Source organism: Magallana gigas, chromosome 4 (assembly GCF_963853765.1).
Source record: "Magallana gigas chromosome 4, xbMagGiga1.1, whole genome shotgun sequence".
In the NCBI taxonomy this organism is placed as follows: domain Eukaryota; kingdom Metazoa; phylum Mollusca; class Bivalvia; order Ostreida; family Ostreidae; genus Magallana; species Magallana gigas.
This window is the reverse complement of record NC_088856.1, coordinates 30,716,895-30,743,734: the sequence shown is the minus strand read 5'-3', so window position 1 is coordinate 30,743,734 and position 26,840 is coordinate 30,716,895. Positions and strand designations below refer to the sequence as shown.

General features: G+C 32.0%; 1 protein-coding gene across 1 annotated transcript; it reads right to left on the bottom strand.

The window, feature by feature from the left end:
- Positions 1-794: 794 nt before the first annotated feature.
- LOC117683061 (uncharacterized) lies at positions 795-9,993 on the bottom strand. Its single transcript, XM_034451867.2, has 2 exons — positions 7,623-9,993; positions 795-2,695 (listed from the first exon to the last, which is right to left on the bottom strand). The coding sequence occupies exons 1-2, from the start codon at positions 9,984-9,986 to the stop codon at positions 1,112-1,114; spliced, it is 3,948 nt and encodes a 1,315-aa protein (XP_034307758.2). The 5' UTR covers positions 9,987-9,993; the 3' UTR covers positions 795-1,111.
- Between the last annotated feature and the right edge of the window lie 16,847 nt (positions 9,994-26,840).

Sequence of the window (26,840 nt, the reverse complement as noted above, 5' to 3'; positions counted from 1 at the left end):
AATATCAGTAGACTAAGTGGCTTTTTTTATCGTTAATGCACGGTGAAGGGTTCATGTACATGAAAGTAAATATCCTGGCTTCACTTAAAGTAAATGAATTGCTTTCTTCGGTTTCAAAATTTTTAGGATGCTGATAAAGCTAAAACATGATTGCAGAAGCATCTGTGACGACTGGCTCGGTGAAATCTGCATAATTATTAGGCAATCTAATTAAAATTAGAATTTCCATCCGCTCCCCGGTTACCATGCGATATATCGAAAAGCGGATGAAAGTTCTAATTTTACACGACATATCGAAAACCGGGGAGCGGATGTAAGTTCTAATTTTAATTAGATTGAATTATTAGGCTAGTTTTAATTCTAATCATTTTCATCATTTATTCCATATCCAATTAAATTTTAAGAATTTTGAATACTTATTATATTTATTGTTCTTTGTAAAAAGAATTCAAATTTTGATTTAAAAAAATACACGAAAAGATTTAAAAACTATGAATCGTAGTACAATAAAATAAAAAAAATATTACAAAATTGACATGAAAAATGAAAAAGCAGATGCAATATATACACAAAGAGAATTAGAGTAAATTGCAAAAAGTCATACAATAAATACATATACATATATTTAAATAAGTCCAATTAGTTTTAAAAAAACCTAGCTGTATTTATTTTTCAGATAGCTTGAATTTAAAAAAAATTTGGATAAGAAAATTACTTGCAGGATTAACTTTGTATCGATTATTTCATTTTTCACCTGGTTATTTAATATGTATTTCTTCATATACTAAGGACATTTAATGTACGTATTCGATTTTTCTATTTCATTTAAAAACACGCAATACTTTCACTTTTATTTTGAGAATAAAGTATATATCTTCTGTGTAGGACTCAATATGTAGCATGAAATCATATTGGGTAGTTTTGTTCATCTGTCAGTTTCTCTATGGTTAATACTAGTATCAAAGGTTAGTTTAAAAGATTTGTTTTTTTACTTTATCTGTAAAATACAATCAGGTATAGATTGTAAAAAACGTTTTTCTTATCATTGGCAATTAAACAATTTAGCGCAAGGACATTATTGTTTGTTCCTAACGACTTAGTGTTGCATTGATTAAGTACTCGTATGAGTAGATGAGTGGTGAGAACTTCTTCGGGACGAGCCAAACTTGTTTAACGCCTTTCTGTACAAATTAAACACCCGGTTATTATACACGTAGCTTGTGAAGAGGAACAAACCCTGTAGACCATTCAGGATAGCAATGATGTAAGAGAGGACAGAAACGCCGATGAAAGTGTCCACAACTTGTAGCAGCCACGACACACCCGTTAGAGTAAACAGTTTGACGTATACGGTGAGTTGAATACGATAGCCTGTCGTACTCTCAACATTGGGTGTGGAGTGTATCTTGTAGGCAGTCATTATGTAAAACATGATATTAGTAATACAGACGATCAACAAAGGTCCGATCAGTGTGACAATAAAAGCCGTTCTACTCGTCATCAAAGTCATTAATTTGTCATAGCCAGTGAACTCGCCGTTCGTAATAATCAAAGACACAGTGATATTAGCGGAGACTATTAAAACCGAGATACCGGTGGCGTACGCGAGGTATTTTACAATAGTCAATCGATTGTATGATTTGGTACGTACACTACGTGTTTCTGTGTGAAAAACACGAAACATGTGAAAGGAACATACTTGAAGCCAAAAAAACGTTGATAACCAGAAAAAGTGGGTTAAAGCGGATACTAAAACCATTGCCGTTGAACGAAAAAACGGTCTGACTACTATACATAGTTGTGCAAAAAACAAAAAGAAAACCAAAAGCAAATTGTTCCAACCAGGAAGGGTACGTAGACTTGGAAACGCACAATAGGTAAGGAATGTAATCAACAAGAACAAAAGTGATACACAAATAAGTGACAAAGTTATATATGACAAAGTTCGATTTTCATGAATCAAGATCTCTTCCAGCGTCTGTATGTACCTTTGTATGTCCTTGGCACAAACTCTTAATCCACCATCAAAATATGATTCAAATTTATGGACTGAAATTGAAAATCCAGAGTAGTAATATTCATTTTGAATATTAGTCCAATCAACACCAAATTCATTGCCTTTCAAGTGAATTTGTAGGCACGTTAGAATCGGACTAACCAATATATTTTTAAAAATGCTTATTGCACTATAACGTGAATTCGCCTTTATAAAGCAATTTTGTTCCTTGCTAAGTTTCAATGCCAGATGCGGTAACATAAGTGATTCTCCACTCCTCGTTACTGTGACAGCAACATCAGAATTTTCATCAAGCGTCCAGTTTGATGAAGTTTGAGTGAAATTTATTAGCTTGGATTCCACTGCATCCCTGTTTAAGAGAAAATGTGGTTGGAAAACCTGAAGGTATACGAGTAAATCACCATTTCTCACATTAGTGGCACTGCAAATGTACGGACTTTTGATGATCAAATCTTCTACAAAAACATTGTGACTGATTATTTTTTCTATTGTAGTAGTGATATGATTTCGTAAGCTTCGTAACAGAACTTCGTGTGTCTCATTATTTTCTGTAAGTTTTACAAACTTCATATTCAGCGATAAAGTGTATCTAAGTCTAGATGTATATGTAAACAACGATAAACAGGCACCATTTTGTTCATATTTTCCTGGAAAGCACGTTAAGTTTCTGCACGCATGCTGAAAAACAAACAAAAATATTAAAAGTAACAATTTGTAATATAAAAAGCAGATTTAAAATTCGATTCTACATACCGACCGTTTTGGCTGCTTTTACGTGGATTAAATTTTATTAATACATGAAAAAAGATAACTTCTAAATAAACAGTAACAGACAAGAACAGTATAGACAAGTGAAAAGCAAACCGGATTTTCTTTTATGTGAACTGTATCAAAAATCCATGTAAACCCTGAATTGATAAACACTACCTACCGTATCCAGTAAAATGGAGTACCCATATGCAATATCTTACAAAAAATTGACGAAGTTAAAAAGCTGGTATTTTTTCATTCATTATTAGAAATCAAAATCTTAGCAACACCTCTATGGAGGGTAATCGTGTTCAAAAATCCAGACATGTAAACTTGTAAATCCGAATATGCAATCGTGTTGACGTGTGAGCCTGAGTATGAATATGTGTAATTCTGATTGTGTAACCTATAAAACTCGGGCATAAACACGTGTAAGATTTGACTCAGTTCCTTCGCATGATGCACATTTTGCAAATTTATTGTTTACATTAGTTAATTAAACCTTCAACTTTGCACACTTTCAATCCGTAGTTTCTGCATTTGTAACTTCAGGCTCGGCAATAGCACATCTGACATGATTCAAGTTGACAAATGTAAAGTCTACAAGTTTGTCGAATTTTGACATGACCTTATATGGCTACTGCCTTGCTGCGGGAAAAGGCATGGCGTAACCGCCGGAATGAACGAAAAATAAACATAATATTAAGCTAAACTGTTGCAATAAAATTTTAATGACCCACACCTTTTCTATCGAAAACACCGGTATTATTTTTAGAAAAAAAATTGAGGTATGATTGAAACTGGACCAAACAGGAAGAGGTCCATGTAGAGAAGAAATCGTTGCCAATGTGACGAATGCGCTAATTTCCGTAATATAATTCTCATGGTATTATAAAAGGAAATGCCTAATATCTTATTTCTCTAAAAAAAAAATTGACATGTAATTTAAACGGGAATATAAGTAACTGCATACTCTTTTCTAGAAATGAGACGGATCAAGAAATTTCCTAAGGGGGTAAATATATTTTGAGCGGCATGGGGTTCGAAGACCGCCGTGAGGTCCCATTTAACTCCATTGGTTCTGAATTCTAAGAATTTTGAGAGAGAATTTTTAACCGGGTTTCCGATTATTGAAATAGTAAAAATTGCAGGCGGGCGAGTGGCTGTCAAAAAGGTACCCTTATTGTACCGATAACTCCTCGAACAGTTTTCAAGATAGGAAGTTTTCTTTTGCAGATCATTTAAACATATATATCAAAGGTATGCAAATTGCTACGATTTTGATTTCTGATAATTTATGAAAAAATATCAGCTGTTGAACTTAGTCATTTTTGGGCAAAAACATTGCATATAGAGTACCCCATTTTTACTCTTGTTATTTTTCTGAATTAGTTAGAATAAACGACCTGCAAAGATTTGGTAATTTTTCGCAGAAAAATGTATGTTACTTTACATGTATTTATACTTTTTTGTTGTTGTGTAAGTGAAAGATAAATAATAACACAATCTTCAATAATGATAAAAAAACTAGTGCATATTTTTTGTGCGCCGTAAATTGAAGTTTTATTATGGGAGGCACTGTAGCTCCCAGATCGTCCATCTGTATTTTTAGACAGGGAGCTACAGACCTGCAGCTAGTTCACAAGTGGCTGTAAAGCTATATTATACTAGCTCTCCAGAAATTTTTTATCAACCAACTTCACAAAGTGAGTCTGTATTGAACCGACATTCAGGACGTCATACTCATATCCCGTAATAATTGCTTGAAATAATAAAAAAAAATGTCAATTTTTACCTGCATGATAGGCTTTTCCCCCTATATATTGCCGACAATGCAAAGAAACATTTCTTAAAATAATTTATACACATTTTAATTTCACGACAGTTAACCTTATCTTTGGAATTTTTATTTCATTTTTTTAAGAGGGTGTCGCTTCTTATGTCTCATATTAATCACAATCTCAAAACCAATGTCTTTAAAAAGTTAGTTTTTCTTATCGATAACTTTGCAACTCAGCTGGCCGACCCCGTGTAATTTTTCGCAGGGGGTGTGGGGGGAGGGATGTCTTGTCACAACTTTGTGGTAGCGATAAGGATGCATATGGAGATATTTTCTTAATTCAGCCGAGGCCTATACTTTAACGATTTGTTGCATGTACTCTAATAAGAGTGGCGTCGGAAGCAAATTGAAAGGGGGGGGGGGGGCTAATCTAATCAAAACAAAATATTGATAAGAATTCCCATAATCATGAAAATTCTAATCCGTAGGGGAGGGTATACCAATAACTCCAATCTTACCTGCCCAAACCCCCCCCCCCCCCAATCATGAAATTCCTAATCCGTGGTGGTGGTGGTGGGGGGGGGGGGGGGTGCTAGTCTACCTACTATGACTCTAATTTTCAATATCATTATTAATATATCATTCTCTTTTATAAGGTCTTTTAAGTAACAATTTTGTTTGTTGCGAGGAAAAAGTGGGGGGGGGGGGTAATCCTCCCTGTTGCTATGTTCCTAATGGTTATGTCTAACTTGGCAAAAAAAGAGCCCCCCCCCTCCCGGTTCCGACGCCTATGAATAAAAATGCGTATATATCTTTATACACGTGTATTCAAACAAAGTCATTAAATGTAATTTTTTTCAGTTCTAAGAGGGTATCTGAAGCCGATCGAATTCTTTACTTGCATCTTTTATACATTCTCTTGATAAAATGTACACTAATCTCATAATTTAATTTTCCGAAAAATAATAATCTATGAAATGTTGTTATCCAGAGATAATATGATTATAGGCCTACTTAATTTTTTTTTTTATTTATGCCGTCCCTATTCCGGCGATTACGGCATGCCTTTACCTGCAGCTAGCGTTTTTCTATCAGTGACGTCACTCTTTCCATATAAGGTCATGTCAAAATTCGACAAACTTGTAGACATTACATTTGTCAACTTGAATCATGTCAGATGTGCTATTGCCGAGCCTGAAGTTACAAATGCAGAAACTACGGATTGAAAGTGTTCAAAGTTGAAGGTTTAATTAACTAATGTAAACAATAAAGTTGCAAAATGTACATCATGCGAAGGAACTGAGTCAAATCTTACACGTGTTTATGCCCGAGTTTTATAGGTTACACAATCAGAATTACACATATTCATACTCAGGCTCACACATCAACACGATTGCATATTCGGATTTACAGGTTTACATGTCTGGATTTTTGAACACGATTACCCTCCATACACCTCTGATATATGTACAATTCATATGCAAAAGAACAACTTCCTATCTTGAAAACTGTAGGAGGTGTTATCCGTACAATAATGGTACCCGATATGCAATATTTTGCCAAAAAATGACTAAGTTCAAAAGCTAGTATATTTGTCATAAATTATCAGAAACCAAAATCCTTGCAATAGGCACACCTCTGATATATGTACAATTGATCTGCAAAAGAACAATTTCCTCTCTTGAAAACTGTAGAGGGAGTTATCCATACAATAATGGTACCCGATATGCAATATTTTGCCAAAAAATGACTATAATCAGAAGCTAGTATTTTTTCAAAATTTTCAAAAACCAAAATCCTATCAATAGGCACTCCTCTGATATATTTACAATTGATCTACAAAAGAACAATTTCCTGTGTTGAAAACTGTAGAAGGAGTTTTCCGTAAAATGAGGGTACCCTTTTGGCGGCCGCCAGCCCGCCATTTTCACCCCTTAATAACCGGATTTTACCGTTGGAAAACCCGGTTAAATATCAAAACCATTACTAATTATAAACAGATCAAATGAAAAGAAAAAAAACCAATGGAAATGATAATAATTATTCAGTTACTGATATATCCCAAGTTAAGCCAGATAAGGTTGTAATTTTTCTACCAACATTACCGTAACAAAAAAAAAACCCAAAAGAGAAAAATAAAAGAGAAAAACAGAAAGGCAAAAAAAAAACCAAAAAAAAAAAAAAAATCAGGAAGGAATCTTTGAATATTGGTCAAATAAAAATGTCTTCAAAGTCCACATATTCGATATTTAATCGAAAGATAGTTTGGATTAAACGAGATTTGGTAACGTTCATTTTTTTTACCAGGCAAGGTTCAGTCCATTATCTTTCGGTACATAAAACTGACGAATTTGTAGCCATTACGAGCCATTACGTAACGTGTTTTAGTTTTAAATTATACTCTGATCACAATCGGTCTGTCGTCCATTAAATGAAACATATAACAACAAAATCTTTCAAAAGTTAGAATAAATGATAAATTATATATTTTTTAAAAGCCTGATTATTTACTATTTTTTTGGAATACCTACTTTGTTCATAATATGCTCGTGTACTTAAAGTTTTCATAATTTAAGTGTAATAAAGATGTTTCTAAGAAACATATACTAATTGAAAACTAATACAAGGTCTTCATTTTTATTAACTAATAGCAGTTTTAAGATTGCATTAGAAAAATTTGTAATTTGTTTGAAAAATTATACAGTATATCAGCAGAAAGCTTTGAAGACAGTTATTTTTAAAATTATTAAATTCAGAATAAAATGAAAGAAATTAACAAAAAATGAAAACTAAATTTGCTTTTATGAATGAAAATAATTTCAGAAATGCGTCTGTCATTTTCTAAAACCATTATTTTAACAAGAGTCAGTTTTTTATGCCAAATTGTCCAATTGTAATGAATAGGTAAAACATATTGGATCTTGAGTAATCTAAACGCTTCACAGTAAGAATGCTAATATTAAAATGTTTTACACATGTAAGTTTGATAGCGGTATAACTGACAAAACTCCTTGAAAAATATTTAGATTTCTATATTTTAATGTTGTTTAAAAAAAAGACATAAAAATTACTTACATGATAGCCATCATACATTTGGTTCGGTAGACATGGCAAAGGATTTTGTCCGAGTGGAAAATCTTCGGAATCGGAATAACTTGATAAACTAAAGGTAAACCGAAAACTCCAGTAAAGGAAATCGCCTTCAGATGTGATAATGATTGGATCTTCTTTTATTTCTCTGTATACAATGTTACTACACCCAGTTACATTAGCAATGTTGCATTCTTCGCAGAAGATATTCTTAAATCTGGAACAAGAATGTACAGTAGGAAATTCTTCACAAGCCCTAACTAAATTTGGAACTTCTTCGTGTATGCAGGTTTGATTTGTTTCTAAATGATGCACCTCAGTAGGGTTGCAAATGAGACAAAATATGTTTTTGAATACACTTTTATTTGACATTGTTGGTGGAAATGTAAAAATGTCCGATTTTTCACATGCATTAAAAACATCCTCATCGAAGGTCTTCCAAGTTCCAGTGACGTTACAGGTTGATATGTCTACGTCACATACGTCACTACATCTCATAGCTGTGGTCGGTGGCTCAAAACTGATGTTACAGTTGACCTCTTTGAGGTGGTTTACAAGATGAGTAATATTTCTAAAGTTTCTGTAATTGGTATATTTTTTGCATTTGAAATTTAACGGCCATGGGTTCACTTTTTGCAAGAAGTTTGCCATGGAATCTCTATTCATTGAATCTACATTCAATCCACATAGGTAACAAAACACATTAATGTACGTTTCTTTGAATTCACTTAATCCATCAACGGGATATGCTCGATAAAAATTAGTACTATTTCTTTGTAAGCAAAAACTTTTAAATCGGTTAGCAAATGGGCAACCGTCTATTACCCGGAATTCGTTTTGAATTTGATGTTCAGTTCCTGAATAACTTCCACTTATACAGGTCCAGCTTTGTTGCAGAGCAAAGTCTACACAACATTCTGAGGTACACCCTACATTGCAGGAACAATTTCTTTGTAAAAGCTGCGTGTAAGTTGGCAATAATTCTGGTGTGCAGACACCATGTTTTGTTAGAGCGAAACTAGTGTACATTAAATTAGTGATATTTATCGAAAAGGATGCAGTTGAGCTATCAATTACGGATGGAATAGCAAATGTATGAAGAGTATTCATTAATTTTGAACAAACATATCGATTGTTTGGCAAGTTAACAATATCATCATTTAAACTTGGTCCTGGTTCATTTAATGATTTAGTAGAAAATATTTCTTCTTTTTGGGGAGTTAAAACTATGGAACCGGATTCCATATCTGCATTCTGAAAATAGTTTAAAATGTGCTGCTCACTAAATTTAAAATATAGAGTTGTGTAAAAAGGCATTGACTCGTTTTCAAGATAATTTTCATAGATATAATCCAAGGTAACGTCTTCGTACTCTTCTAGGTCTTCACGAACACGATTGCAACCCAAACAAAAGTAATTTTTATAAGGATATGATGCTTCTATACTAGGCTGATTTAGACATAATTCACTTTGTGGGTATAAATATGTACAGTTATCTATGACAAAATCATCTATGAACTCAGGAGGATTACACATAGCGCAGAAAATGTTCTTGAAAATTCCATAAAACGCTTCATACGCACTGATACAAGCTTTTTCAATGTCGTAGTCATAAAGTCTCCACGTCCCAGTAACATTGCAAGATGATATCATATTGTTGTAGTGTAGAAGACAAACGGGGGGTTCAAAGAATGGCAGTGAGAAATCTAATCTGCACATTTTTGTCTTTGCAGTGCTGAAAAATTCATCGACTGATGACAGAAAGTTAAAATCTTCGAAGTTTGGACAATCTAATTCAAAAAAAAATTCTTCGTAATTAAATTCGCTATTACAAATTGAACAATATTTATTCTGATACACTCGCTTTGATTCTTGACTACGAACCGGTGGGGTATTTATATGATCTATTTCCGAACGGCTCATTGTGCAATTTTCAAGAAGGCTTTCATTTCTGTTTGCTGGACATGAAGCAATAACCGAGGTCAGCTTTTGTTTGTCCGATGAAAAAATACCCAGATCCTTACACTCTTGGTAACCATATTGGAAAAAATAATCCGGACAGCAGTGAAATGAATATTCAACTGCGTCATAAACGCACCTAGGATGACAGTAACATTGAGGACACTTTTTTGGAACATAAAGTCCATCTGGAATATTCAACGACTGAAGAATCGATTTATCGCAAACTATATCAGTTCCACAAAACAAAATGCTTTGTAAAACGACGTGTGTAACATTGAAAGCAGCTAATTGCATATCCTGGGTTTCTTGCTGCTGTTGTACATTATTTAGCGTTTCTGTATTCACAGTAAGCAGTGCAAACAGTGCATATGCTAAAATATTCATCATTTTGTAATTTTAAAGAGCCCGTTTAGGCAAGGCCGACTTTAGAATGCCTCGTTCTTCATGAATTTGAGGCTTTTATATACAATGTAGACTATACGTACTTATATTGATTGGCTAGCAGGATCGTGCGAATAAAACGTAATGTTATAAATGATTGAGTTTACAGTCAGCATTTCTCCGGATTTATCACAATTAAGAATAAGGTACATTTTTTCTGCCTTAATGTTAAATGTCGCAAAAATCTACATGTAATTATATTTGATACCATGCAGTTTCAAAAGATGAGGCATGAAAATGTATCATAAGGTTTTGAGGTTTCGATTTGTTTGCTTCATTTTTTCTATTCATCTGACTTGCATTCAGTCTAATTAAAAACTATGAGCTCAAATCCTCTTAAAGATTATTAGACGAACCCGAAAGTTTGATAATAAAATGTATAAGTTTTATGACACTTGCGTACTAGTGTAGGTTTTAAAGAAAATGTATTGCAAATTAATAGTTTCGTTTGGAAAACGTTGTACCAACAAAGTTCATAAAAAGCTGAGACACAATTGTTTATGAAATTGTAATCTCTATAAACGTGATATTAAAAATAATCCATTTTGTTTATGTGGTAACACAGTAGATGTGTATTATATCTTTTTCTCATGTTAACATCATTCTAGAACTAGAAAGAACTTGTTGGAACTATTATTCATTCTATATTTAGTCAGTTTTCATACATATTTACTTTTTTGAGATCAATAAAATGTGTACCAAAAAACAAAGAGGAAGAAAAAGAAACTAAAAAAAAGTATACATATAATGATTTAAGCCTATATATCAAGCACATATATATTAAAGCACAGCTGTATTAATTCTATGTTTTCGAGTATGCTGACAACAAACGTAAGTTAATAATTTGATATTTTATTTTGACATTACTCCCTCTTGTAAATTGTTTTTCTTTTGTTGAAATATTTTAGTGGTTTTTTTTAAATTAAAGATTCTAACAACCACTGTCAAAAAATCCCTTTATTTTGATAATTCCGTCCCGAGAAAGCGACATGATATGAATTACTCGACAATTACACATGCATCGCTTACATACATCATTGAACGTTTACCTATAAGTTTATTACTTTCTCACGTACAATATAATATGGTACAATTGATTTTTTTGGCAAAGATTGTCTTTCATTGATTTGAAAATGCACATGTTTGACGTAAGACAATCGTCATACTATTTGCAGGCTATACAAAATTAAGACATATTTGTTTTACAAATAAATCTATGTATATTTTATATCTAAGTTCATTTTTGTCTTTGAATTAAATCGCTTGTGAACATATACAACGGCGAGTAAGAAGACAAAAAAGTAATACAACAACAACCTTAAAGACAACTGCTTTTTAGTAGCCTACCGGATTTTTTTTAACTCAGCCTGTTCATTAGTCAACCTTGCTAGATGTATTTTTTTTTCGATTTAGTTTAAAGAAATTATTTGAACATGTAGTATTAATTATGCCACTAATGATCAAGTGTAATTTGATATCGGACTGAAATTGTTCGCGATGATTGGCTATGTTGGTCGGTAATAGGAACAAGGTTACAAGACAGATAATTTATTGATCATTTAAGCTCATAATTTTTATTTAAAAAATAACCGGTCATTTTCATACATTATAAAAATGGTGCAGCAATGAATAAAAAACTCATTTATTATAAAAACTAAAAGCATTTGTTTATAATAAGAAATTCTATTTATATCTTGATTTGTACGCATTCAAATTCTGCCATTACCAGGTTAATCTTTATGATCATTTTTTAACGTAGTAATAAGTTTATCATAAACATCGTTTATCCTTCCCTATTGTGTATCAATCCTAACGTATCATGCGTGTATAGTGTTCTATCGTGCATTAAGTCTATCCTATCGTGCGTGAATCCTATCCTATCGTTATCTCGTAAAAAAAAAATAACGTTGCAGGTACTTTAACAAAGTCGTGGTTGGGCCACAGAAATACTATTTTAGGTTTTTTTTCAACCTATTAGCACACGTTTGATAAAGCAAAGGTTTATTGCAGGAGTAGTATAGACCACACGTATGAGATAAATAACACGTTTTACTTCAAACTACAGTGTCACATTATATAAATAGTGCCTGTTTGGGAGGGTAACTGTTGAAATTGACACTCGAGACAACCATTGTCAACCGACGCGAAGCGGAGGTTGACAATGGTTGTCGAGAGGTGTCAATTTCAACACTTCCCCTTCCAAACAGGCACTATTTGTTTTATCATACTGAATGTCTTAATTTTAAAGAAAATTTTACTGCTTTTATATAAAAATGAAATGAATTCAACGGTGAACCGTAGGCGCATAATATACGCGCATGTAACAATTCGTTGTGTTACCCGTTGCCAAGTGCGTTGCTAACGCTGAGGGTAATAGAACGGATTACCAACTGCGTCTAAACCAATCAGATTTCAGTATTTAACATGAAAGTATAATAATAGTCATTACCCCACCCCGCGGATCACTCCGACGAGGTTTTACAAAATTCTAACCTTAACAGTTTATGCTCTCACCGTTAATATCATTTAACTCCTTGGCAAAACATTTATAAGATAAGATTCATTTTGCCCCGTAGAGTTTCAGGTATATAATAGTGTCAGACTACTCTCCATCTTGGAACCTCCTATTTGGCATGTCTCCAAGAAAATGGATCAGGTCAAATTAAGCTGAAAACTCAAATGTTGATTTGTATCCTTATTGGCACAGTCTTTTCTTTCATTTGCAATTTAATACCTCTTCATAATAATATCAACTTGGACTGGCTTCATAATTATACATGTCCTATTGTAATGTGCCTCCTTGACATGAAGTTTAATTCCAGTACTATTTTGATAGTTGAAAGTGTATTCTATTTTAAAAAAGATAGTAACCAATGATACTTAGTATAATCTATTTCTATATCTTCATGATGTCTTGTTTGTCAAAAATTGACCTGATCTTATTGAGTTAGTAGTCCATCCTAATGTTGGTCTTTGGTTTAAATTCTACAGATTTGGGTGTGTCCATTGCTGCTGGTAACTTGTTTAATCACTGTATATTGATAGGGATAAATCCATTGTCACATAACTATTTCTAATCTTTATCGTCATATATCAGTAACAACATCATATTTTCTCTTGCATGACTACTGCACTAGTAGTCATCTTGTCAGTCTTAATGTCAAATCATCGTATACCTTTTTTTAGATCTTTACTAGTTCGGTAAAATGCCAAGCGGTCAACTTCATAGACACGACCACCCGTATTTTGCATTTGCTATATTCATTTAACCTGCATTCCCCTATCTAGTAAATCATGGTCTTTATGCACAAACGTCAAATTCTTTATACATGTTGATTAAAAATGCCTAGCTGTGTTTTAATTCTAGAGAATGAGCTTACATATGATCCAAACGCTAGATATATCCATTACAACAACATCTCCCAATACAACTTACTTAAGTATGTGTCACGAATTCATTCGAAGGCAAATGTACAAACAGAGGGACATTAGTGTGTTGGACCTAATTCTGCTTGCGGAGGGTCCAATTTTTAGCTCATATGCATACTTTTAAATATAACTATTTACTATAAACATCAATGGCCTACTGAAGGCAGGGTTCAATATAGTCTACAATTGCAGTGATAATAAGTACCGGTATGCATCTTACAAGTTCATATATTTTATTGCAGTTGTCAGTTCTAAATAAGTTGATCTACTTCTTTGTGGATCTCATCTAAAATTTAATGTCCCATGCCAGCTTTAGACGTATTTTATCATCATCTCAAATCCTGGCAACTATATTGCATTGATCTTATTAACTTCTTAAACATCACTCATTACCCATGGGATGCTTTTCCTCGAGTCACCTACAGACTCACTGCAGCACCTCCAACATGCAATAATTTAAGTACTTCGTTGATTACAAGCTCTACTTGTTCATCTCGACGCACCCTCAAGCTAAACCTTTTTTTTCGTTCGTAAAAACGTCACATTGTGCATCTTATTGCAAGAAAATTGAAGCTTTAATCATGTACCACACAGCAATCACTCCTGATTTCCACAAAAAAACTTCTCCACCCAGCCAGATTCTGCTACTTGACACAAGTTTTAAAAAATAATTTCATGCATGACCACCTGCAAAAGCTAGTCGCTTATCTACTTTAATAACTATCACATTATACCTGTCTGCAGTTTATTGATCATATTTCATCTCCTACAAAAAATTTTCAAGTAAAATTATTTCAATTTCAAATTTAATCTACTTGTTTTGGACACAAAGTTAAGGCACATCACTCACCTTAATTAATACTTTTCCAGACACTATGTCACAAGATCGTGATTTAAATGTTTGTAAAACTGTATCAATATAATTGGTTGTGTAGTGGTTTAAGTATCAGGCTTGTTAACTGCATATCGTCTAGGGAATTTTGTCAAATATAAATGTAAACTATTTCAAGGTGTAGCGAACCATCTTAAAGCAAAGAATCAACCTTTTTTCAGATTATGGTTGTACTAACCATTGCTACATCCAATCCTACCACAAACACATTTACAAGTCATGATTTATGCATACCTATTATCGACCCTTATCGTTAACATGTGATGGAAACAATACTAAGGGTCTTTATGCCTTTGAGCTTAAATGCATGTACACTGCATAACAATTGGTATGAAATTGGACCATTTTGTACATATAACCCAATCATTTAACTTTAATAGCCAGACTTGTTATACAATATTACATTTATTCAACCTTTATGGATTTGGATCATGGATTAAAAGGTTTGACAAAATTTTATAATTATTTTTCATCCAATTTTAAACATGTTTAACTTACAATGAGTCAATATTCCTACAGATTACATGTAATGCAGGTTGGTCTAACGTTCATTGGTTTTCTGATTTAGTAATAACCTATTTTTGGCCCATGCTCCCAGTTGCCCCTGTTTCCCCCCCCCCCCCCCCCCACCCCCATTCCCAATTTTGTGTCATGATTTACCCGTAAACTTGTCTTTATCCCTGTGCTCGCCCCCTTGAAGGGTTTTGGGTTGCAAACCGTCTGGCAGAAAAACACCTTAGCTAAGCTGATTGTATTGTTGAATTTGCAGCATTTGGGTAGCCATTTTTGGTCACCTCTACTCTAGACATTATGCATCATATATTGATTCTTCTCATAAATTCAAATTTTATAATACCAGTTAAACGATCTTAAATAAAATAGTAGCCTAAATGAAAATTACATATTTACAGAGTTTAGTATGGGACTATATTTTGTGGCGGAAGGTTTTGAAGAAAAAAATTAACATTTTTCATTACTCAGTTGTTTTAGAGTATCGTCATTTTTGCTTCCTTATTTTCAGTGCAAACAAAATTTCAAGATATTTTGTGCATTAGGAAATTTTAATTTTTGTTACGAAAAACATAATTTTACAATTTTTCAATATTTCTAATGACACATATTGGCAAATTTAACTTATATTTCATAGAAGTCAAGGAAAAATGAATCCCACTTTTTGCCTAAAATCAGCCTATTTCATTCCGTATCTTAAATTTTACATAATAGACCCATACTTTTTGTTTTTGATTTTTTTGACAAGTTTATCATAATTTAAGAAAAAGTTTAAAAACTTTTAAATAATTTTATGACATTTGAATAGGAAATGAATTCAAATAGCGTTTTATCAGCGCAAAAGGGTCAAAATATCAAATAGGTTAAGAAATTGGAACATATTTCTTTATGATAATTTCAATTTTATTTATTTTAAGTAGTATAAATTTGTATTTGATGCCGTGGTTCATTCCTATGATAAAATATAAAGGGAAAAGCGATTTATGTACAATCTGCGCTGTCAGTGAAGAAAGGTCATATTAAATATACCGAAGTGCCAAATGAATATAGACCCCAAAATTTTGTTTTGAATTTTGGTTAAGCTATAACTGTAGATTTTTCAAAAATACTTAAGAAAAAAACTTTAAGACTTTTGATCGCAGGATCCAACGTCCTTAAACTTCATCAATGGAGAGTGATATTGATATTGATTGATATATTTATTGATTATGGATTGATTGACTATTGCTAATTGCTAATTAATTGCTAATCCTATTGCTAATGAAACTGATTTATATTGATTGACTGATTAAATAATCCTTTTGCTGATGTGATTGATTAATATTTATTGATTGATTGATTTATCAATATTTATTGACTGAACAATTGATTGATTGATTTATTGGACAGCCATATACTTGCTCACCAATTAGTTGGCAGGTCGGTTGGTCATATTCGAGTTCAATATATGAGCCAGAGTTAACGCCAACAGGTCTTTTATGAATATATTTAATGTTCAAAATTTCACATCATGCGTACATGTACCAAATTTTACTATTGCAAAAAGTTCACATTATCCCCTTAAACAAGTACAAAGAATAATTTCAACACAGACCCAGTTAAAAAAAAGTTAAACATAATGAATTCGTTATTGGGCCACAAAAAATTAATATTTGAGAATTTTTTTCTCAAATAAGTTGAAATAAATCATTTCATTGAAAAAATATCATACCAAATCTAATACAGTTTTTGGTAATGAGTTTTTAGAAATCAGCAATAATTTTAACACAATATAAAGTTATTAGAATTCAGCAATTTAAACTTAATAAATTCGGGGTTTAGCCCCAGAGAATAATATATTAATTTTTTTTCAACTTTTTAGAAACAATTATTTTATTGAAGAAATAATTGTGATTTTTTTTTTAATACGATAGGTTAAAAAAAAAAATGCCATTTTGAAACTAATTATCATACCAAATCTAATATATTTTTGGTAATGAGTTTTTAGAAATGTTAATGAAATATTCGAAACAAGATTTAGGGAATGCATTGGGGTCTTTAAAGCCAAAAGGCAAGAAATTGATAGAAAAAAAAAGGTGAGATTTGGATCAAGTCTATGAAGATATTGAATATATATACCAATATTCTGTCATGAGAAGAGGTGCAATTTGTGTGAATACCAATACGATACTATTATTATTTCCAATAATAAAAAAAGCATGATTAAGTAATGAAAATTAGCACCAAATTTTAAAGATTTAGACTCTCTGGTAAAATCTAGGTACAAACGGAGACAGTAAAAAATGATTTTCGAGTATTTATACTTGTCAGTTAGAGTTTTTAAAATTTTTTTATTAATTTGCTTGAACACTTCTTTATACAACGGAAAAAAATTTGGTTATATACATATTATTTTATCATTTTTTACGTTGTTTGTATGCAAAAATTAGTACTCCCCTAAATCAGGATTGCATATTCTTGTATGTTAAGTATAACTCTATAGACCCTTATGTATCTTGCCTTATCACGACTATCATCCTTTCTAGTCTGTGGACATCATCTAACATCTTTAACCCAGAATGTATTTCGAAACATTGACCACTGGACAGATACATTTATGATTTGTATCAGCACCTATCAATTTCTAAAATGTGTTCATAACATTAAGCTTGGCAGCTTCAGATCCCAAGGGTGGTTCACATATGGTGAGCAATATCGTTAAGGGCATCAATCGACCAAAGGATTGGGGATTGGTTAAGGCAGAATTACATGTATGAATGCTCTCCATGACATCCACACATGTTTTTTTTTATATCAAATTACAAAGTTTCAAACCTCTTAACTACAAAGGCTACTGTGAAAAATCTATGGCATTGCGTTATTCCCAAAAAATGGCGGTGAAAGGACAAACCTTTTGTAAAGTATGGATTTGTCTATTGCAACATTTGATATTTAACGCAGTTCTTTCATAATTTAGATAAACGGTTATTTGCTATAAAAACAGTAAGCGCTTTTGACAGTTTTACAACTGTTTTAAAATTAAATGCATTAAATGTTCAAAATTATACTTTATACGTAGTGAATTTTACTATTGCAAAAGGTTCACAATATCCCTTCAAACAAGTACAAAGAATAATTTCAACACGGACACATTTAATAAAAAGTTAATAAAATCTTGCAATTTAAACTTAATGAATTCGTGAGTGGGCCACAAAAAATTAATATTTGAGAATTATTTTTTCTCAAATAAGTTGAAATAAATCATTTCATTGAAAAAATAATTGTGATTTTTTTTTTCATTAATACGATAGAGTAAAAACAAAATTGCCATTATGAAACTTATTATTATCATACCAAAACTAATATACTTTTTGGTAATGAGTTTTTAGAAATGTTAATGACATATTCGAAACAAGATTTAGGCGATGCACTGGGGTCTTTTAAGCCAAAAGGCAAGAAATTAATAGACAAGAAAAGGTGAGATTCGGATCAAGTCATTGTTGATAGTGAATATATATACCTATATTCTGTGATAAGTAGATGTGCGAAATATACAACTAAAGTACCGTGGTACCATCTCTTGTATTGATCCTAACTTCCCAAAATGTAAAACATTTGGAGTATAAGACTTGCATTGAAAGTCTGACATTAAACTAATGTATTTTAATTAAAATAGATATAGCTAGGTAGCATTAACAGTGAAAGCCTGGATTTGCAGGCTTAATGAGGGAACGACAGAAGCTTGAAAAAGAACATGTTTTAATAACCACACGTACATGTGTGTCACTATGGAATCTAATGTATGTGTAAATATGGATATGGTTGTTTATTATTTGTATTGTATATAAAAAAAAAAGTAAAAGTCAATGTAACTACTAATAGTTTGTTGTTAAAGAGTAAATATAAATATAATGCATTCATCAAAAATATAATTTTTCAGATTCAAACATTATCATAAACATTACAAATCTTATTCCTACATTTTAGCATATACTTGTACCTTTTAAAAAAATTTCTTCGTGATTTTTTTTAAATAGAAAATTGGTCCCAAAATATTTGAGACCAAGTAAAATCAAGAAAGACAACTCTTGAACAGGATCTTTCAAACCAAGATTTTTGCAATAAATCAATATTTATTTTAAATTTTCAATTTCATTTAATTTCTTTTTTTCATCTCATTAACCAAAAAATATTGTTTCTATTTTCAGATTTGTGTGGGAGTTCATCCAGTAGTTTGCCTTCAATTTTTGAAAAATATTTCAGTTTTATATTTATGTTGATTCCAATAAAAATCATACAAACTTCATTCATGATAGTTTTCTTTTTCATATCTCAAACTTTATAACATTTCACTTTCAGAAATGTTTGAAAATTTGACATATAAGGGGTTATCTGGAAGCAGACTGATATTTTAAAAATTCTCTAAAAAATAGAGTATTGTACTTTGAGGTCTATTATTGTTGAACACTGTGCCTATTATTAGTAACATATGCATGCAACAAAAATCTTCAAGTCTTTTTGTAGACATCCCCCTTAATTAGCTTTGTTGGGTTTTTGGAGTTATGAAGGCACGTATTTCTAATAAGTTGACATCTTTTAAGGAAATTGCTTTTAAACCAATATTTATAATATTATCACCTTTTTTTCAAACGACCCAATATATTAAAATATTACAAACAGAACAATAAAACAAAATTGGCAAAAATTCAATTTAAAGGCATAATTAGTTTTGGTTTGAAATGAAAATGTTTTCTTAATTGAAATTTTTTTTTCAAAACAAAACATTTTTTTTTAATATTTGAGAGTAGTTTTAGTAATTGGTTTTCTTTACTAAATTTGAAAACTTTGCAGACATTTATTGGATTTGTTATACAATGTCTAGAACCTTATAAGATTGGAACAAAGAAAGCTTTCGAAAATCATGTCTATTATCTGCTTAATCATAAAAGGTCTGGATGGTCAGCTAATTAAGCATCATATCTGCCTAACATCTTAAGAAAAGATTTGTTCAGCTACAAACTGTTATTAGGTAACAAAAAACGCGATATATTTTACCTTTAGAATTGGGGTATTTTTCTATTTTTTATATGAATTTAAATTGTAATAAAATCACAAGTAATTTATGGTGCACTGAATATCATGCACAATGTAATCATTTTTTTGATCGATCTCCTTTTTAGATGGTGTTTAAGAAATTATTTCAGGGTTTTTTTCTTGAGTTTCAATCTACATTAATTTGAGTGTGTGGATTATTCATCGCTAAACAGGTCTCTAAGTTGACTATTTGTTTCAGAGAATGATTTTCATTTCGGTGAGCCGACAACGTCCATGTAAATTATCTTAAACACGCCGTGCGTACATGTATCCAAACTGATCGGCTACCTGCAGCTAAGATAATTGTGCACTATAAAGCTTGACCCTATGAATTTTCTGCGATACTTACATGCAGTAAGACATTTTAGTAGAAATATTTTTTGAGTCATTATCCGACATAATGTGTGCACAAGCACGCAAACTTTGTGTATTAGATAACTGCATATCGCAAGTCGACCCATGCTCGATGATTTTCCTTGGAGACATGCGAAGGGTGTGTTATTTTAACGTATACACAGGGCTTACGGAAAAGGACTGAAGTAGTTGTAGTTAACATATACTTAATTGTTGTTTTTTTTTTGATACAAGTAATAACTTTCCAGAAGTCTTGCCTGACTAAAAATCAAATATTCAATGAAAGCATTCATCTATTACTTAGGCTATCTTGTAAAAATGAATTTTAATTTCGCTGATGAACATAAAGCTCATTAACGAAACGTGCAGAATTTAAAAGCCAATTTCCATCTTTTTTCCCGTGATCTAATTCAAGAACATATATATTTCTTAAGGGGGAAGGGAAGAGGTATAGTTTTCAATTTAACTTCAATTGAATTAGAATCTTTATTTTCCGTTTCATTTATTACATACTACGACAAAAGTGAACGGAAGGGGGATGACATTTTTGATATTTCATGCTATGTAAAGTGTGTTCTGTGAAAAATAAGCTGGGGTAGATACCCCCCCCCCCCCCCCTCATCAACTTCTGATGCCATGTGCCTTTTATGCGTACACATGGTGTGCTTTGGAGTATTCTCATGATCCTAATTTGGATTCGTCCACTAATCGGCGTGCAAATATTATGAATGAGACAAATTAGGGTTCGAAGTCCGACTTTACAATTCACGCAACAGCTGAGATCTTCAATGGTTTGAATGAACTTAACCATTAGCATAGCTCCATGGGGAGGAAGTCAAATGAATAGGTTTTTTTTTACATGTTTTGTAACAACTGCATATAATATACTTTAGATCGAATGTTTAAGAAGCAATCTATCAAATTGTCATACGCACATGACTAGTAATCGTTGAAAGTACAGTTAGTAACAGATGCGAGTTATACCCTTTTCAAGATGAAAGAAATCGCCCAATTAATTAATCGATAATCGGGTCAAACCCCGCTTTGGTGATTTACTTCCGCAGTAAATATTCCAGCTATACATGTATGACTGTTTTAATCCAAACTGATGGTTCTTTGTTAATGATAATAATCCACCACCAATTATTACTTACATTGCATTGTAATAAACAATATGTAACAACTAGTTGCAATGACATCCCCTATCCCCCTTCAAATATGGCTAATCTGTTTAAAATCAGGGTTACACACGTGCATGGCAAACAACCCTTTTACTTGAAAATTCTTGCTCATTGTTACTTATTACCTCTCATATAATATTTTATCATCTGTGAATGTAAATGTTGACACAATGAACATGCATCGATTACTCTTTTCAAAAGAAGTCTTGATATTCAATTTGCTTGCTCCCATTGCCTACCCCATTGCGGAGAAGGCAACACTTACTTAGCTAAAAAAAACTGATGTCATGACGTCAGGCAATTACGTGCTTCATTTTAAAAAAAAAAGATAAAAGTGAGAGATAAAACTATTTCCACATATTGCTTGTAAAGGCATAATTTTTTAAATATGAAGAACGTAACAATAGAAAAAATATCACAAAACGATTGGTGAAAAGGCACAAAACACATTAAAACCGTTTTCAATGATTTTTTATTATCCCACATTGTAAGAAATATTGTTATTATGTTTCTGCGACTTTATTTAAACTTTACGCATAATTGAATAAAAGCTAATTTGCTAAATCAAAGCGGATACTTGTCTTCAAGTATGCTTTTCAATCCCATATTATGCAATTGCCCAACAAAATAAATAATAATTTCACGAGATTATCAGGATTCGGAAAAATAACATTTCCTGCTACGATCATATCAAAATTTCAACCGTTTTTTTATTTTAGTTATAAAGCAAATAATTTTAGGGGCTCTAGATTCCTAAGTTTAGGGGCCAGTCTCTTTTGTACAGTATTAAACCTTTGATAGTTGCGCCACTCTTCTATATGTTATTATAAAAATTTTCAAAATAAAAAGACACGGGCTAAAGACGTAAGCTAAATTAAACAGTTTTCAAAACATAAATTGTAGTTTTTTTAAGTGGTTGAATAAGGAAAACTAACAGAAACTGAGAGGATCACATTCAAAATGCCTTTTTTTAAAAACCCATTTATTACTTAAAACCACTTGCTACGGACCGTCTCAATTCTTTTAATTTCTCCGGAATGGATTACCCATGAAATACTTAATAAGGGAAATACATGTTAGAAGCAGGTATTCCATGACTATTTGTCTTGTTGAAAACGTATTATCAATACAGTTTACCGTAAAAATATAGGTGCAATTTGATAAAAATAAAAACAGATATTACATTTTTTAAAAAGAAAGTCTGGAAAAAAAATAACAAAAATGAAGAACTTCCATAAGAATTATATATATAGTATAATGTCTTCCTTTGAAAACGTAAAATTTTAATTATTTTATTAATGGGTTTGTGTTTGTCTGAACAACCAATGGTATGACTAGAAAAAATATCTTTATAAAGAAACGTATGAAAACTTCAAACGTATGCTCAGAGCTAGAGCTATCGAGTGATGAGAACAGACTCACTTTATTATAGCAATCTAATCAAGATGTGTTCTCTTTTTCGTAAAATTGTATATCTGACGCTTCTATATATGTCTTTTAATTGTTTTTTACAAATGAGCAATGGATCTGAAACTGATAATGTGGATGGCGAAGGCAACAATTTTTTATTTAACATGACTCATATTCTGTATCAAGGAATTTTGCTTTGTGGACCAGATATCGTTTGCGACAAAACAATTTTGACTAATTTGCATATACCAAGTAACTTCAGTGCAGGATCCTTGTGTCCAAACTGTTCATGTTCCGAAGAATGTATTTTTGACCAAAGCATTAAATGCTGTCCCGATGTGTATTTTAAATACGGATTCTTGGAATGCAAATCAATGAATGTTTTAAATAAGGAGGCTGACGTTCGTTATCCAGTGATTTCAGCATGTCCTATTGACTCAACCTTCGACTTATCATCAAACTGCGGGAAACAGAAGTGGGGAGATTTCGAACAAATTTACAACCCTCCTGTTATTAGTAAGAACAAAAATATAATTTATGAAAATGAATTCTGCGCAATTTGTCACAATGAAACAAATTATGATAAATTGAATTTTTCTTTAAAGTGCCCACAAAATATAGATGTTAACTATGTTTCATCTTTAAGCGCCTTGCTTGATTTAGCGAAGAAAAAAAAATGTGAGATTAAGAATGAACATCCCTCAGTATCTAACAATGTGTGCTCTCAACCAGACAAAAAGATTTCAGTCTGCAATGCTACTAGAAACTGGAAAATTTTTGACCACCAAATTGCAATGGCATGCCAAAGTGCATATGATTTCCCTCTTGGTGCATTTAAAAATATGTTTTGCACTATTTGTAATCCACCTGAATTTACAACACACATATTGATAGAAAACTGTCCATTGAACAGCAGTTTTGGAGACACTTGCTTGGACCATCAAACATTAGAGGCTTCATTTCCATACAAAAACTATTTTTGTTTAGCCTGCAACCTTGGCTATGACAACGTTGGGCATTTTAACGACGTTCACGTCCTCTCAAGTATAGAATCTTATAATGAACAGGATAATCTGCCTTATAGTATCACAATTGAATTTCTCTATTTGTCAAAAAGTATACGGAATTATGTGGAGCAATTAACGTTGCAATCAGATGCACAGTCAGCGTATGCTACCAGATCGATGATTACAGAAATACCAAAAGGGAACAAGATGCACGTTTTAAAGTTAAACCGATATGCTTGTATTGAAACGGGTAGTAGCTGGTTCCCGTTTGCTTCTGTTCCGATTCCACATTATTCAAGCGTTAACTATTCAATCAATCTAACAAATTTGGCAGAAGTCGGTTTTGCAATGACAAGAAGCAGTTCTTGCACACAAGGATTATTAGAACCATACACACTTTCCCTACAAACTAACTGTTCCTGTACTATTGGATGTGTTTCAGATTGCTGCGACGATTTTGCTTTGATACAGTCTTGGGCTTGTATAAGCGAAAAGTATTCGGGATATGAAAATGGAAATACAGAAAAAAATCATCGGGTAATAGACAACTGTCCATACACTAACCCATATGTAAACCTCTGTTCAAATAAAACTTTCTCTCACTTTTACCATCAAGTTCCGGTAAGAGTTTTAAAAGATGAATTTGATGAGACCTTTTTGAATTTGTTTTGTTATTTGTGTGGGAAAAAGTACGAGGATATAACAGAAGAAGCTGTGACAAATATTCGACCATGGCCGCTTAGGATCAGTTGCGCTAAGTACATAAATTACAAATACAGTTTATCTTTGAATCATTTAATTGATGTCATTTTAAAGCAAAAGTCATGTGAGCTCAGTTTTCAACCTCCGGCTAACACAAGAAGTTGTGAGTGGTCTTGTGGTTTTGATGTAGCTTCATGCAATGTGTCAGGAACCTGGAAACACTTCGATGATGACGTCTTAATAGCTTGTGAGCACACAGATATTTTCACTTTTGGACCTGTGTATCATCATCACATAGGGTATAAAAATAAGTTTTGTTTAATTTGTAATCCTACAGAGAGCAAATTTTCAAGTCAGATAATTGATTCTTGCACGACAGCCAAAAATGAAACTTTGGTTAAAGCCTGTACCAGTTTTCCCCAAAGTCATGCTTGTATGAATTACAAGAATATATTTTGCCAACAATGTAATGATGTAAACAATGAACTAGGAGATTGTTTTTTTTTCTCGGACGAATATGAACAAGAAGAGTCAGACTATCATGATACGGATTTCGATTATATTCATATTGGAGAGACACGTCAAACATTGACATTCTTTACTCCCAAGGATTTTGATGATTCCTATTTTCAAAGCCAAGAAAAAAATACTAAATGTTCCTATGACCAGATTTTTGATGACTTTGCAGTAAGTTGTTATTTTCTTACTTTTCATTTTATGAGCCTCTCTCTTTCTTTCTCTCTCTTTCTCTCTGTAAATAAGTAATTATAAGCATTGCATAATAGTTCTTTATACTTTTTCCCATCCAAATGACCACCATTTGCGTTTATAAGGTTTTGAATAAAAGTCTTTTTTTTTTTAAAATTTAAACAAATCAGACTGGAAATTTTAAAACATTTGTGAATATATATTCATTTAAACAATTAGGTAGACAAGTTCGCAGACGATACATCTTTTATTCGAGGTGGTCTTCCCCTAACGTTTAATGGTTTTCTAAGAGAATTAGACTTCTTTGAAAATATATCTGGTCTACCAATTGATTTCCAAAAAATGGTGTAGATGGGGAACAAACAATTTATTTTCTAAAGATGTTTTTTATCCTATTTGATGGAAGCAAGACTGACACAACACAACATTTGACCTTCTCGGAATGAAATTTTCAATTGATCTTGGGGGAATGATTGAGCTAAACTACACTCAGACATTATAAGAAATCAATATAACAGTAGATCAATGAAAACATTAAAAAGATAAATCCGATATTATAATAATATTAGTTTTTTATGTTTTCATTGATCTACAATTTTATTGACTTCTTATAATGTCTGAGTGTACTTTAGCTCGGTTATTCCTCATCTATACCACTTTTTATTCAGATAAATAATTCTTCAGCATTTTAAACAAAATATTCTGGAATATGGTTTATGCTAATTAGTGATCTATTTGACTTTCTAAGCTTAGACATATTAAATAACATGAAATGTAATCGGATATGCAGGTTTAAAATAGCAATTTAATGTATAACATTCGAATTGCAAATAAAAGAGAACCAATAATGTCATATATTAGATGTAGAGGTCTTGGAGATAATTTTACCGACTTAGAATAAAATAGGATTAACTTTTTCTGCTTTGAAGCGGTTCAAGAAATTAAACTCGACTGGCTCCAATTTGCAAATTTTACGGAAGATTGTACCTGCAAATCACTATCTGCACAAGTTAAAATTAACTGATTCTCCCTTATGTATCTTCTATAATACAGAAATTGAAACAATTGATCATTTTTTTTTTTTGTGAATTTTTTTTCTGTAAAAGAACTATGGTGTGATATTGAAGGATGGTTCCTAAGGTACTTCACTACACCTCACTAGAGTTATACTTTTTCAGACACTTCATCACAAGATGGCGATTTACATGTTTTGTTAAACTGTTTGTTTCAATCGATTCAGATGTTTATCATCATAGGTCAGTGGTTAAAGTATCAGGCTTGTGAACCGCACATCATGAGTTCGAATCCGCCTGAGCATTTGTTTACGTTTACTGAATGACATTTTTGAAAATATCATTTTTTATCCAGAATTGAACATTTTTTTCGCCTATGTGACATATATACTTCTTTTCCATCATGCTTTCTATGATAATCAAGTAATTTTCTGCTAATTTGAGAAAATATTTCAAAGTGTAGTGAGGCACCCTAAATAAATATTTGTTATTGACAAACTGTAGATACTATAAGCGTATTA